General features: G+C 45.6%; 3 protein-coding genes across 4 annotated transcripts in view; 1 reads left to right on the forward strand and 2 right to left on the reverse strand.

Moving 5' to 3' along the window:
* Positions 1 to 13,601, reverse strand: part of LOC118720243 (nuclear RNA export factor 2) — a 31,694-nt gene extending 18,093 nt beyond the window's left edge. Inside the window, 3 exon segments of the mRNA XM_045582448.1 lie at positions 10,749 to 10,801; positions 13,362 to 13,442; positions 13,557 to 13,601. Coding sequence (XP_045438404.1) covers positions 10,749 to 10,801; positions 13,362 to 13,442; positions 13,557 to 13,601 — 179 coding nt within the window.
* BEX4 (brain expressed X-linked 4) overlaps positions 1 to 15,195 on the reverse strand; it is a 667,575-nt gene that overhangs the window by 240,325 nt on the left and 412,055 nt on the right. The gene's annotated exons all lie outside the window — the stretch shown is intronic.
* Positions 1 to 15,195, forward strand: part of BEX5 (brain expressed X-linked 5) — a 64,026-nt gene that overhangs the window by 26,864 nt on the left and 21,967 nt on the right. The gene's annotated exons all lie outside the window — the stretch shown is intronic.

Consider the following 15,195-nt stretch of genomic DNA (forward strand, 5'->3'; position numbering starts at 1 on the left):
GAAAACCAGAAGGAAAATCAGAGGAGCTGAAAAAAAGCCTAAGGTCCGGAGACATGCTGCGCGCCCACACTCATGCACACGCGGAGAGGACGCAGCCGGAGAGGAGGAGAAGGCTGGGTGCCTGCCCGGCGTTCCCTAGCAGGAAGGAAATAAAAACCCCAGCCTGGGCTGAACCCGAAAACCGGCAGCACTGAGCCCCAGTTATGGGCCAGACCCTGGGGACCCAGGCTCGGGCAGGGGGAGACATACTATTTCCTATGAGGTGGAATTCCAGGGGAGCGGTGAAAAGCGGAGCCCCCGGAGTCGCGCACATTGTGCGCAGAGGACAGAATGTTGACTCTAATGCTGTATTGCCCTGACGGGAAGAAACAAAACCTCCGGCGGTGCTGAGCCCCATTCCCGACTGGTCTGAACCCCAGTTCTAGGCCAATCCCTGGGGACCCAGGCTTAAGCAGAGGGAGACGGGGCTGTGAGGTGGAGTCGTAGGAGAGCGGCGAAAAGCAGAGCCCTGGGAGTCACGCACATTGCGCGCAAGGAAAGAAATGTTGACTCTGATGCGGGATTTCCCTAGAGGGAAGGAAGCAGGAGCTCAGGCCATGCTGGGCACCAGTTTCGACCGCTCTGAACCCCAGTTCTAGGCCAGACCCTGGGGACCCAGGCTCAGGCAGGGGGAGACGGGGCTGTGAGGCGGAATCCCAGGGGAGCGGTGAAAAGCGGAGCCCCCAGAGTTGCGCACATTGTGCGCAGAGGACAGAATGTTGACTCTGATGCTGTATTGCCCTGACGGGAAGAAACAAAACCTCCAGCGGTGCTGAGCCCCATTCCCGACTGCTCTGAACCCCAGTTCTAGGCCAATCCCTGGGGACCCAGGCTCAAGCAGAGAGAGTCGGGGCTGTGAGGTGGAGTCCTGGGGGAGCGGCGAAAAGCGAGTCCCCGGAATTGCGCACATTGCGTGCAAACGACAGGCTGTTGACTCTGATGCTAGACGCCCCTAGCGGGAAGGAGAAAAAAAGCTCCAGATTGGAGGAACATGACGAGGAGCAGGAGCCCCTGCCGGACACTGGCCAGCCGGGCACCAGCAAGGAGCCAGGCGACGGGGCCCCCAGGGGGGGGGGGTGCCCCTGGGCCTTCAACTGCTGAGCGCGGGCCACGGAGCTGAGGCCGGGGTCTGCTTCCTGGGCGGCGCTGACCCATGCAACAGGCGGAAGTAGCACAGGAGCCCACAGAGAACAAAGGGGTGCCACAGGCCAACCTACTGAGCTTCCAGGACAAAGAGGAAGAAACCGAAGAAGTTTTCAATGTGAAGAAATCAAGTGAGAGCAAAAGATAGTAAAATTACTTAAGAAAAAATACAAAGAAGATCTTGAAAAATCGAAGACTAAGTCAGAACTCAACTCAGCAGCCAACATTGCAACATAAATGCGTTTAAAAAAAAAAAGGACAGAATGTTGGAATGGCGCCGGCCAGGCCTAGAGTGGCCAGGCACAAGGCAGTGGCAGCCGGGCCCGAAGCAGCAACAGCCAGGCCCCACAGCAGCAGCAGTCAGAACCAGAGCAGCAACAGCCAGGCCTGGAGCAGCCAAACCTGGGGCAGTGGCAGCCAGGCCTGAGGCGGAGGCGGCCAAGCCCATGGTGGCCAGTCCAGGAACACCCAGGCCCGGAGTGGCCGGGCCCGGAGAAGCTGGGCCCAGAGCAGCCGGGTCGGGAGCAGCCAGACCCAGAACATCAGCAGCTAAGCCCAGAGCATCCAGGCAGGGAGCTGCCAGGCTTGGAGTGGCAGGGCCTGGGGCAGCCGGGCCCAGAGCAGCCGGGTCGGGAGCAGCCAGACCCAGAACATCAGCAGCTAAGCCCAGAGCATCCAGGCAGGGAGCTGCCAGGCTCGGAGTGGCAGGGCCTGGGGCAGCCGGGCCCAGAGCAGCCGGTTGGGAGCAGCCAGGCACAGAGCAGCAGCAACCATGCTTGGAGCAGCCAGGTCGGGAGCGGCCAGGCCCAGAGCAGCAGCTGCCAGGCTGGGAGCGGCCAGGCCCAGAGCAGCAGCTGCCAGGCTGGGAGCGGCCAGGCCCAGAGCAGCAGCTGCCGGGCTGGGAGCGGCCAGGCCTGGAGCAGCCGGGCCCGGAGCAGCCGAGCCCCGAGCAGCCGGGTCGGGTGCGGCCAGGCCTGGAGCAGCAGCTGCCAGGCTGGGAGCGGCCAGGCCCGAAGCTGCCAGGCCCAAAGCAGCTGGGCCCGGAGTAGCCGGATTGGGTGTGGCCAAGCCCGAAGCAGCAGCTGCTAGGCTGGGAGTGGCCAGGCCCGGAGCAGCCGGGTCAGGTGTGGCCAGGCCCAGAGCAGCAGCTGCCAGGCTGGGAGCGGCCAGGCCCGGAGCGGCCGGGCCCAGAGCAACTGGGTTGGGTGCGCCCAGGTCCGGAGCAGCAGCGTCCAGGCTGGGAGCGGCCAGGCCCACAGCGGCCGGGCCCGGAGCAGCCGGGCCCAGAGCAGCTGGGTCGGGTGCGGCCAGGCCCGGAGCAGCAGCAGCCAGGCTGGGAGTGGCCAGGCCTGAAGTGGCCGGGCCCGGAGCAACTAGGCCCAGAGCAGCCGGGTTGGGTGCAGCCAGGCCTGGAGCAGCAGCAGCCACACCCGGAGCAGCCAGGTCTGGAGCGGCAGTGGCCAGACCCGGAGCAGCTGGTTGTGGAACGGAACAGAGCAACAGAGGTCAGGCCCAGAACAGCTCATTCCTCGCCTGCCTCCGCCCCAAGGCTGCCTCTCAGACATGGCTGGAAACTTTTGGAGGAACTTGAGGGTCTGCTGAATCAAATGAAGAAGGCTTAGATCTGGATGTGTTGAGTTAGTATAGTGCTGGGGTGTTGATCTGTGAATGCCTTGGGTGGGACCTGGATGAGGTTGGTTGATCTATTTGGAAATGTCTTTTGTGTGAAGTGTATCCTTGGGCATGTGGAGGTATTATTGATTTGAGAAAATGCTAAGTAACTGATTTACTATCTGAAAAATGTAAAGTTCTGAAAGTTTAAGGTCTCTTGCCAAAAAGAGGTTTTAAAGCAAACACCTTAATTTTAATGGAGAAAGGAAATGACAAGCCCTTCCCACCCAGAACAGGTAATCCAATTCCAACCAGCAGCTATGTTTAAACAATGTGTCCATTTACACTTGAATGGCTACACCTTTTGATAGCCTAAAGGCAAGTTTACATGTAAACAAGTTTGCTCTCAATTCCCAGGGCAGAAAAAAAACAAGGTTTAAAATTATTAGATTTTAAAATTTATTCTTAGAAGTGTAAAAGTTTATTAATTAAAAAACAAAGGAGAAAGAAATAGAAACATCAGTGATGAGCGAGAATCATCAATATGCTGCCTCCTGCACACACACACACACACACACACACCCACACACACCCTACCTGGCATGTTTATCCTGACTGGGAATTGAACTGGTGATCTTTTGGTGAATGGAACAACACTCAACCAACAAAGCCACACCAGCCATGGCAGTACCTATATTTGGATGTCAATTTAAACCAATACATAATTCAGCAAAAAATGAAACTATAGACAAACTGATCAAGAAAAAAATATTGCCCAAATAAATAAGAGGAAAATTATAACCAACAGCACAGAAAGACAAAGAATCATTAAAGAACACTATGAACTATTATGTGCCAGCAAGTGGACAACCTACACGAAGTGGATTAATTTCTAGAAGTAAACAACTTTATAAACAAAAAACAAAAAACAAACAAACAACAACAACAACAACAAAAGGAGATTGAAAAACCTGATGAACAATAATAGCGGTTCATTGTAGTAGAGTCGGTGATATGGGAGGGGAGTGGACTGACTGTTCTCAGGGAAAGGGAGGGAGGAAGAGACTGAACATAAACTGTGCACCTATGGATGAGGACAATGGGGGTTAGGGAGGGGGCGGAGGGTGGGATGGGAACCTGGTGGAAGGGGGAAGAAATGAGGAACCTTTGTAATAATATGAACAATAAAGATTGATTAAAAAAAATAAAAATAAATAAAAATAAAAAACTTTGGTACATCTATACAATGGAATGCTATGCTTCTGTAAAAAAGAAGGAACTTTTACCATTTGCAACAGCCTGGATGGAACTGGAGAGCATTATGCAAAGCAAAATAAGCTAGACAGAGAAAGATAAATATCACAAGATCACTTATTTGTGGAATATAATGAACATAAATTGATGAATTAAAATTTATCCAGAGACATAGATTCATTGAACAGACCATCCAACCTCAGGTAGAAGACAGGGGCGGGTGAGAGAGGGGGAGAAAGCATCCAAAGGATTTGTATGCATGCATATAAGCATAACCCATGAACACACAGTTGGGAGATGAGGGTATGTACTGAAGTGGTGGGAAAGATCGGGGAGAGGTCAATGGGAGAAAAAGGAGACATATGTAATACTTAAACAAAAAAGAATTTTTTAAAAAAGGAACAGAATTTATAGAACTCAAAAATGCAATACCTGGAATTAAGAATAATTATATGATTAGCAGCATATTAGACAAATGAATAAAATGTCTGAAAATATCCAAAATGAAGTATGATGTGACAGAATGATGAATAATACAGGAAGAAATGCGGCAAATAGGGGGTATAGTAAATAAACGTATGTTTAATAGGAGTCCTGTAATGAAGGGAATAGTATAGAAATAGTATTTCAAGATATAATGTTTGAGAAGTTTTGTAAAGTAACAAAAGACATCAAGTAACAGATATAGAAAGCAATATACATGCCATGTATAGTGGGGGTAGGAGGAAAACCAAAACCAGGCCTATCATAGTAAAGGTGTTGAAACCAAAATAACTGAAATATTCAAAGATGAGAGAGAAAAACAACAAAGTATCTTCAAAGGAGAAAAATAAGACTGACATTAATTTGAAACAAAAAAAATGATAGTTTGAAGAAAGTGTAATTATATCTTCATATTGTAAAGTAAAATAACTGCATACTCAGAATTTTGTGTTCACAAATATCTTGTCCAATCACTGGGTTGTATATATGAAAAGAATTGCATATCAACTGTAACTGAAAAATAATTAAAGTAAAAAAAAATACTAAAAAACGTATCTTTTAAAAATTGAAGTTAAATAAACATTAATGCAAAGAAAAGCTAGGCGAATTTGTCACCATCTAACTCAAACTAAAGATTCATACTCTTTTTAAAAAATGTATCATTATTGTTGAAAGTACTATAAATGCCCCCCCCCCTTTCCCTTTGATTCCTTCCTCCCCACTTCTGCCCCCTCCCCCGGCCATTAATGCACTATTGCCTCAGGCCAAAATATGATCCAAAATGGAGACACATAGATACAAGAAGAGTAAAGAAAAATGACAAAATATGGAGGAAAATCTAAATAAGTATTTACTGTATATTATAGAGATAATTTCTTTGGAGAATATCCTATATCATAAAATCCTAATATGCTAAGTGTCGGACCATTTGTTCACTGTTCTACCAGTTGCTAAGATGCACACTGACCACCAGGGATCAGATGCTCCAACCAGTAGGTTAGCTTGCTTCTGGGGTCTGGCTGATTGGGACTGGGTAAGATAGGCTGTACATGCCCTGGAGCCCTCCTGCTGTCCCCCTCAGCTGGACAACCTCTGGAGGTCCCTCCCTGGCCAGCAGGCCCTGATCAGCCCCGATTGGGACTGGGTGAGATGGGCCAGATACATCCTGGAGCCCTCCCGTAATCCTTCCCCAGCCCCGATTGTGCACCAGTGGGGTCCCTCAGCCTGGCCTGCACCCTCTTGCAATCTGGGACACCTTGGGGGATGTCAGAGAGCCAATTTTGGCCTGATCCCCACATGCCAGATTGAGGGACTCCACCAGTGCACAAATCCATGCATCAGGTCTCCAGTCTTATATAATAAAAGGCTAATATGGAAATACGAACAGTGGAACAACCGAACAACCAGTCACTATGACATGCACTGACCACCAGGGGGCATGCGCGAAACATGGTGGGCATTGGCAGCAGGCTACAGACATGGAATATGGTGGGTGTTGGCCGCGACAGATGGTGGAACAGGTGAGCAGGACGCCAGATCAAGGCGGGGCATTGGTTGCTGTCATTAAGGTGAGTCTCTGGCAGTTACTGAAAATTCTTTGCTCCCGTGTGCCACAGCCTCACCCGGTACTCACACCTGTTGCCAGTGCTGGCCCCACTTGCACCTGCTGCTGGCGCCAGAGCCTGCTGATTGTGCTCAGTGCTGGCCCTGATCACTTGGCGCTGTCAGTGGGTGCAAGTGGTGGCTGCAGGCCCCGATTGCCCCTCAGTGCTTCTCTACCACCCTGCTCCTGTGGGGCTGTTGGGGCTGGCAGCTGCTTCTCACACCCACTTCCAGCAGTAGCCTCGCTCACACCTGCAGCCAGCACCAGAGTCGCCACTCTCACCCACTGCTGGCACCCAGTGCCAATCCTGATCGCTTGGTGCTGTTAGTGGGTGTGAGTGGTGGCTGCCAGCCCTGATTGCCCCTCAGGGCTTCTCCACCCACCCTGTTCCTGAGGGGTGATCAGGGCTGGCAGCCACCTCTTGCACCCACTGACAGCACCGGCCCTGCTCTCACTCGCTGCTGGTGCCGGCCCCATCACTCTGTGCCTTCTGCAGGTGGGAATGGTGGTGGTGGGAGCAGGACTGCCAGCAGACAGTGGAGGGGGCAGTGTGTACAGCGGGAAGGGCTGGAAAGGGTCCCGGAGGTTGGGCTGAGACCCGCCCCTGTGCCTTCTGCAGCCTTGCGGCCCACAGTTCCTTTCAAGGTGCATAAATTCATGCACTGGGCCCTTAGTGTATATATAATTAAAGTGCATGACAACAAATAAGGAGGTGCATTAATGGAGTTAAGTGTTGGAAGGTACTTGTGTTAACCAAGGAGATATAAAAAATTAATATTAAACTATGAGAAGGCAAAAATATAAATTGTAATCTGAAGGATGAACATGACAAAAACAACAAAAGAATATTTAACTACCAAGCCAAATAAGGCAAAAATTTGTGATTAGAAATATATTACTATATTAAACGTTACAAAATAGAGGAAAATAAAATTAGAAGAGAAATATAAATATAAGGCAAACAGAATAAATTAAATTGTATCTGGAATTACATTTATATGCAAACCAACTGAAGATTTCAAATGAAAAAGTAGAGATCATTAAGTCTAGATAAAAACATTTATTCAATCAAATGTTCCTTAAAAGGGGCATATGTAAATATAATGGTATAGAAAATAAAAAAAAAAAAGATAGCAAAGGATATACCATTTAAACACTGATTGACTGATGGTGTAACAAATTCAAAGAGAAAAAAACATACCTTAAGTAACAACATTACTAGAAAAAAAGGGAGATTTCATTATGACTAAAGGTTCAATTCAATATGGAAATATTAATAAATTTTAAATTTGTATGTACCTTTGAACATAGAACCAAAAGATACACAGCAAAAACTGATAGAAGTAAATGGAGAACATACAGCAAAAAATGACATAAGTAAAAGAAATGAACAAATCCACAGAGGGAAATTTTAATGTACCTCACCGAATGACAGATAAAATATTCAAATAAAAATGAGTTAAATGAAGATTTAAATAACACATACAACAAAAATTAGTTAATTGACATAGTACACTGCACATGACAACCCATGTAACATTCCAGAACAGATCATATGCTGGGCTATAAAGCAAGCCTAAAGAAGCTGCTATTTTATGGGGGGGTGGGGGGACAATGATAAGATATGTACACATATAAAACCTTAATTTAAAAATGGAAAAAAAGAAGCTGCTATTGAGATAATACAATATATGCTGACTGGTTGGTGTAAAAATTCAATAATAATGCTGGGTTCCTTGCCCCTCCCCTACCTCTAGAATGCATCCAAAGAATGTTAATTTCCAATACTCCCTTCTTCACATAACCTTCCCACTTACTAAATCCTGGACCAGAGAGGTATAGATGACTCAGACCTTTCCCCTCATCCAGGGGGAATATCTCAGCTCTGTCATAAACATATCCACAGGAGGGGAGGTTTTCCCACAGCGGGGAGGGGGGGGAGGCGGGGGGGGGGGGCGGAGAGCAGGGGAGAGTGTTAGGTTTTCCATGTGAAACCAGGATGATGTGTCAGGGAGCACTCTATCCGTTTCCTCAAGAGAGTGGAAAATAGCCTGCGCCCTCGCCAACTCTCTCCCATCTAAATGTGGCTTGGCTGGGTATCCCATGGGAAGGGGTGGGGGAGGGGCCTAGAATCCCTCCGGTCCTGTGAGGACTCACATTGACCAACTCACCGCTCGTTTAGTCTGAAGGCAGTAACCTGTCACATCTGTCCTCACATGGTATTTATGAGGAGAATCTGTGGAGTCTGGAGCTGGAGGGTTGTGGCAAGTATGAGGAGGGGCCCAAACTTTAATCAAGTCGTTGCAAGTAATATGGAGTCCCTACAGGAAATCCCTTCCCCCAAGGCGATAGAGAGGAGGGTCCTAGCAGCTAGAGAAGACTTAACTTCCTGTTCTCACTGCCCCCTGGCTTTGCTACTAGCCTAACACATAGGCAACTGTTTCCAACCAAGCCAACTCCACGTAGGCTTTAAGTAGATTTAATATGACTAGTTCCCAGGTAGATGTTTGCACGTAGAGTTCCCAGAGAACTCTGATAGTCAATTGTGACCAGTTTCTGTGTGGGATGTATTACACTGTACTCCTTCATGTATTCCTCACAAGGACACCTGTATCTGCAAATTAACACTCCTTGCCCTCCCTGAAGTTGCTGAAGTTTAGGAAGGTGTAGGAGCTTGTTTGGAGTAATAAAGATATTACATGGTGATGCAGACACTGTGCTGAGCTTTATACAATGGACGTTATTCCACCTTGCATTGCTTTAATAAACTCTCTGTGAAATATATAAGACTGACAAAGTTAAAGATCTGTAAATAGTCACATGGCAAAAATAACTTCAGTTCACCTTAGAGAAGTCATTTTCGGGGACGAACTGAAATTTATAAAGAAAATAGCAAACAGTTTGATGGGGCACTGGAATGAGAGTAGGAAAAAAAAAAACCATACCTTTTCCTTTGAGTGGCTGGGTGTGTGTGTGTGTGTGTGGGGCGGGGGGGGCACGGCGTTTGTGGGGGGTAGTGAAAAGGGATGGTGCATTGGGAGAAGCTCCCCCTCTAGTGGCCGCAGCCAGAATTGTAGCTTTGAAGGGCTGACCAGAAGGCTTCCTAAGGGGAAGAGAGTGAGATAAGACCCTGAGCTCCAATGAATTAGCCAGAAAGCCAGAACTTAACTGTTGTTTTTCAGCCACTTCCCTCCCCCAGAAGCAGTGCCTTCCTGGGTTTCTATGCCCTGAAGGAGGACATACAACCTCCGAATGAGCTGAAGAAAAATAATCACTCAAGATTGTGCATATTTGGAATGAGGGAAACATAAGATAAACACATACATATACATAAACTGTTACTGTTTTTTTAAAAATAATTTTTTGTAAAACAGTATAATACGAAAAATTTTCTAAGTTAGTAAATATAGGAATTTTTTTCAACATGTTAGATATTTTCAAGTGTCTCAACAAATTTGCCTAATTACAAAATATTAAACACTATTAAATATATATTTAGAAAATAAAATCATCCCATATCTTTCATCTATATGATCCTCTCAACATGACCCAAAGAAACCCACTTTTAATAGATTGGTGCACATTTTCTAGATGTGTAAGGTTGGTGTTTACTTAGCTTAAAATATTTTCAAGTTTTGTATACATATACATATATACACATGTATATATATATTTGTGTGTGTGCATGAATAATTATATATTTAAATTTTTCAATCATATAAATGATTTTATGCAAATTGGATTTTTACTCATTGTGGCATCTCTGAATATTTTTTTGGGGGCAATGTGGTTTGGCTTCTGTGCAAATATTTATTGGAGAAATATTTTGCTTTTTAATTAATTTTGATATCTTTGTCTCTCTTGCTCCTCGTTAGCAAAAAGTCCTTTATATATAGCCATATTAGCCAAATTCTGCAATATTGTTTGCAAATATGTTCTTCCTGCTTTCATATTTTATTTTTTTTTCCTTTGGCAGTGCAGAATGTATTCCTAAATTTTTATTGAATTTATGATTTAAAAATAACACAGGTTACTCTTCAGGGGGCAGAGTGGAGGCAGAATAACACAGAAGAAATAGGAGGGAAAGGGAAGAAATCAGGAAAGCTGTGAGAGTTCTGAGATAGAGCTCAGCCAGGACTCCTTAACCCATTGACAGAGAAACAGAACATCCTTTCATGAAAAAGAAAAAAAAGAAAAAGAAAAAAGAGTTCAGGCACAGCACCTTTTAAAATATATATATATATATATATATATATATATATATATATATATATATATATATATAATTGATTTTTTACAGAGAGGAAGAGAGAAGGATAGAGAGTTAGAAACATCGATGAGAGAGAATCATCGATCAGCTGCCTCTTGCACCCCCCCTACTGGGAAGGTGCCCACAACCACGGTACATGCCCTTGACCGGAATCGAACCTGGGACCTTTCAGTCCGCAGGCCGACACTCTATCCATTGAGCCTATCCGGTTTCAGCCAGGCACAGCACCTTTTACACCTGTGTCTTTCTGGGCCTGCCTGAGGGACTCACTAATTGGAACCACATGTCCACCACGAAGGAGCTGAGATCATGCTGAGTTTTGGGCAACACACAGGGAGAACTCACAATGTCACTTTTTGTTGTGTATGATTATGTTCCAGCAGCTGAAAATGCCAAATCTGGGGGGGAAGGACAGCAAAAGTCAGGGTTGCAGCACTCTGGGTCCTATGACTGATCAATTTTTCCCATTCCACAGGCACTGGGGTCATGGAGGTTCTTCATATTCCTGTTATCCTTGAAGTACTCAAACAAGCTGCTTCTAGGAGAAAAAACAAAACAGGATGTGGTGGTCTGGCCAGTGGGGGTGTTTGCATCAGCTGACAAGTTTCTGCTGGAGAGACACTCCCTAACTCCAAATGAGAGTCTGAGCTGTGATACTCACGGGCTGGGGGCTGGGTCGTCCAGCATGAAAGGAATGCTCGGGGAGCAGCAGACTTCATCTTGGTAAGCACAGAGAAGACAGTGTCGGTCTCCAGAGTCAGATCAAGTAATATCTGTGAGGGGACAATTAATAGTGTACCTCTATGGACAGAACCTCAAAGGGGACTTGAAAACTTTCAGGGATACTTACTGATGCAGGAATTGCAAGTCTTGAGTCTTCAGAACACCAGATCCTTTACAGCTTTCCTGGCATCAAATACATTTGAGACCAAGTTGCTGATAAAGTCTCCTTTATAATACCCCCAATGATGTTATATCCTTCTTTTTCATTTTGCAGGGCTTTATTAAGTGGGGAAAGGATGGGCCCAGGAGATAGTGAAGGTCAGAGGTCAGGAATGAAAGGATCCTGTAAATTTCATGGCAAGATTACAGTGGGCATCAGTATCATGAGGTCCTGGAAATCTCTACTGTTATGTGCACTTTTGCCTGTGTGTAGAACATTTTTGCAGAGATCACATTCATGTCGTTTTCAGTTCATATCCCCCAGTATAGATAATGGCCCCTGTGTCTCTGTGCCTGCCTTAGATGATTCCTGGCCTGAGGAATCCTATTCATGTCAGACTACTCAGGGTTCCTATGAAGGGCCAGGCATTTGAAATGATGTATGGAGGGAGGGGCAGTGCCCATGAGAGGACTGTCTTTCTGTCTCCTCAAACCACTCTGCCCTCTGCCTTCCACTGATGCCTCCAGAGGCCCTCTGCTCACTGCTGGTGGCTCACTTCTGGCCTCTCAACTTAGGGAAACTTGCTTTTTCTTTCCTAAGGATGGCTCAGCTAGTGGAAGTGGGTCAGAGGAACAGATGTCATCATGGCAGCCCCCTTATGGTGTACGGGAAACAGGGCTCTTCTCAGAGCAGGAGAAGGAAGCCCCATTTCAGCACCTAGTAGGAAGGCTTTCTCAGCATGAGGCCCTGGGCCCTTTTCGGTGCAGGGCACCACATCCGGCTCAAGGCTGGACTCTCCTGCTCTTGATGCTCCTGGAGCACACTCTTGGGAGGGCATGCTAGAGAAAGCTAGGTGCAGAGAAGTGGGGAACTTACCTCAGACCAGGAGACAGGTGAGCAGGTCAGAAGAAGGAAACTCCTCACTGGTAAGGGAAACAGAGGGGAGACGGTAGGGTCCAGAGGACAAGGGTTGTAGCTTCTTGCACACATGCATTCTCAGAGTCAGTTCAATCTCCCAGGGGGCAAAGATTCCCAGGAAGAGTGGCAGTGATTATCACCAGCCTTAGGTGGGCTGGTCTGGGAAGGTGTCACACAAGTGGTTTACTTCTAGCCACAGCTATTTGAGCTTAAGGCCTTTGATATTCTCCCATTCCCAAGCTGAATTCGGCTGAGAAATATCAAAATGATACTAGAAAGAGTCCAGGGGAAGAGGAAAATCCAGGTCACTGTATCTACAGCCCCTTCCTTCTCTCTCCCACTGGCATCGTTGCTTACCTCCTGACATCACTCTGATGCCACTACACCCTACACTCAACCCAACTTTTATTTGGCTCTTCTCACCTCATTTTTGAAAGATTTGGTATGTTCATTGTGGGTGCCATCTGTATAATGTCAGACAGGCCATGCAGCTGGTACAGTTTGTTTTTACACATGTTCAAGTACAACAGCTTTGGGGAAGATGAGTTAGAGTGTTTGTTACTATCTAAGAGCTTGGAGACAAATCTGCCCTCTGTCCCATCTGTTCCACCCTCTACGGTAACACCAGCACTAGGTCTAATGCCTCACCTCAGGGAAATTCTCTTTGATGATCTGCAGGGTGGCAGCCATGCAGTTTCTTCTATTCAGGATTATATCAGTCTCATGGTGCACCAAGTCTTCAGGAAGCCAAGAGTTGGAAATAAGAAGGTTGTGAGGGGTCTAAGGGCAGTGCCAATCCCTCCTTTATTATAATTGCTAAGTCCCAGGCAGAACCCTCTGCCCTCATCTGCCCTAAAATTACTGCTGTCTATTGTATCTGGGTCAAAAGGAAGCTTATGAAGATCAAGAGCTTTCTGGGAAACATCATGTTGTGTGCTTATGGCCAGCTGCAGACAGAGATAAAGATATATATATATATATATATATATATATATATATATATATATAGAGAGAGAGAGAGAGAGAGAGAGAGAGAGAGAGAGAGAGAGAGAGACCCCGAGCGCTCTGAGGCTGTGTTGTAAACAGGTAAGTCAGGGGCTAGAAGAGGAGCAGGTGGGTCTGAATGAGGGCACACATATGCCTTGAGTCTGCATTACAGTTAGCTGTTCCATTTCTTCTGACGCCAGCTTATCCTGCACAGAGTAGGGTATAGCAGAAGTATTGACAAAGACAGGCATCTGTAGGAACAAAAGGCTGGGTTAGAATCAGGAACGCCAGTACTGCAGAAGGTGACCAGCTCTGCTTGTCCTCCTGTCCCAGGACTAAGGACAGGTAAAGAACTCAGCACACACCTTTCGGTTCTCCTTATCACAAATCTTGTAGCTGACATCTTTCATTGTCAAGGCATTGCGAACATCCTGAACAAAGAACCAGGCCCTGTTTTGCACATGGTGAAACTACAGGAGTTGAAGCAACAGCAATAATATCAGAGGCTAATGACCCCATCTGAGACAGGTCCCTCCACCTTTCCTCTGTCCCATCATTAAGCTTCACCATCCTTTATTACATTCACTGGAGTGAAGGAAACACTGCAATGGCTCTGGGTTGAATTTATCAACTATGTCTGATCATACTTTCTTCCATAGGAAATCTAAGAATGAAAAAAAGAGCTAGAGAGGAGAGACAATACAGAATTAAGGCTGAGGAACAGACTACACTTTGTTCTTTTCCAAACTTCTCCTGAAATATAAAGGGCTTCTAAAGAAGGGATCAATGGCATGATTTATTATCATTGTTCTTTTTTAAATTAAATTTATTGGGGTGACATTGGTCAACATGAACATATAGGTTTCAGGTGTGGGTTTCTATGTTACAAGATCTGAAAATGGCACCATGTGGCCACCACCCAAAGTCATCTTCTCCTGTCACCATATATTAGGACCCCCTTCTCCTCCCACCTCCTTCCCTATGGCAATCACTACACTGATGTTTGTGTTCACGATTTTCAGTTTTATATTCCATATGTAAATGAAATCACATAGTTCTTAGCTTTTTCTAATTAATTTCATTTAGCATAATGCTCTCAAGGTCCATCCATCTTGGGCGCTATTTATCTTTGTATGGCTGAGTATTATTCAATTGTATATATTTATCACATCTTCTTTATCCAGTCCTCTATCACAGGACACTTTGGTTGTTTCCATGTCTTGGCCACCGTGAATAATGCTGCAATGAACGTAGGGGCACAAATATCTGTGTGAATACATGATTTTGCATACATACCCAAGAGAGGGATTGTTAGGTTACAAGGTAGATGTATTCTTAATTTTTTGAGGAATCACCAGACTTCTTTCCATAGTGATTGTACCAGTCTATATTCCCACCAGCAGTGAATGAGGGTTCCCTCTTTTCCACACACCCCCCGCCCCCCCCCCCACACACTTGTTATGCTTGTCTTGTTGATAATGGCCACACTTAACAAATGTGAGGTGGTATTTCATTGTAGTTTTGATTTGCATTTCCCTCATTGCCAGTGAGGTTGAATATCTTTTCATATATCTATTGGCTGTTCATATGTCTACTTAGGAGAGGTGTATTTTTGGGTCCCCTGCCTACTTTGTGATTGGGTAGTTTGTTTGCTCGGTGTTGAGTTGTATGAACTCTTTATATGTTTTGGAAATTAAACTAAAAAAAGCTGTTAAAAAAAAACACACCAAAAAACCAACTGAGCCACTGCAGCCAGGCAAATGTGATTGACTTTTAAATTAATTTTTTTAAATTTAATTTATTGGGGTGACATTGGTTAATAAAATTATATAGATTTTAATTGTATAATTCTATAATACATAATGTGTATATTGGATTATATTAACTCTTCTTTCATCATCTTTTATCCCCCCTTTTCTTTTTTCTACCTCCTTCCACACCCCTTTTCCTCTTGTGTGTTGGTTTTGTATTCCACCAACTTGCTGAACACAGGTATTAGTTCTA

Source organism: Pipistrellus kuhlii, unplaced genomic scaffold (assembly GCF_014108245.1).
Source record: "Pipistrellus kuhlii isolate mPipKuh1 unplaced genomic scaffold, mPipKuh1.p scaffold_m20_p_16, whole genome shotgun sequence".
Lineage (NCBI taxonomy): Eukaryota > Metazoa > Chordata > Mammalia > Chiroptera > Vespertilionidae > Pipistrellus > Pipistrellus kuhlii.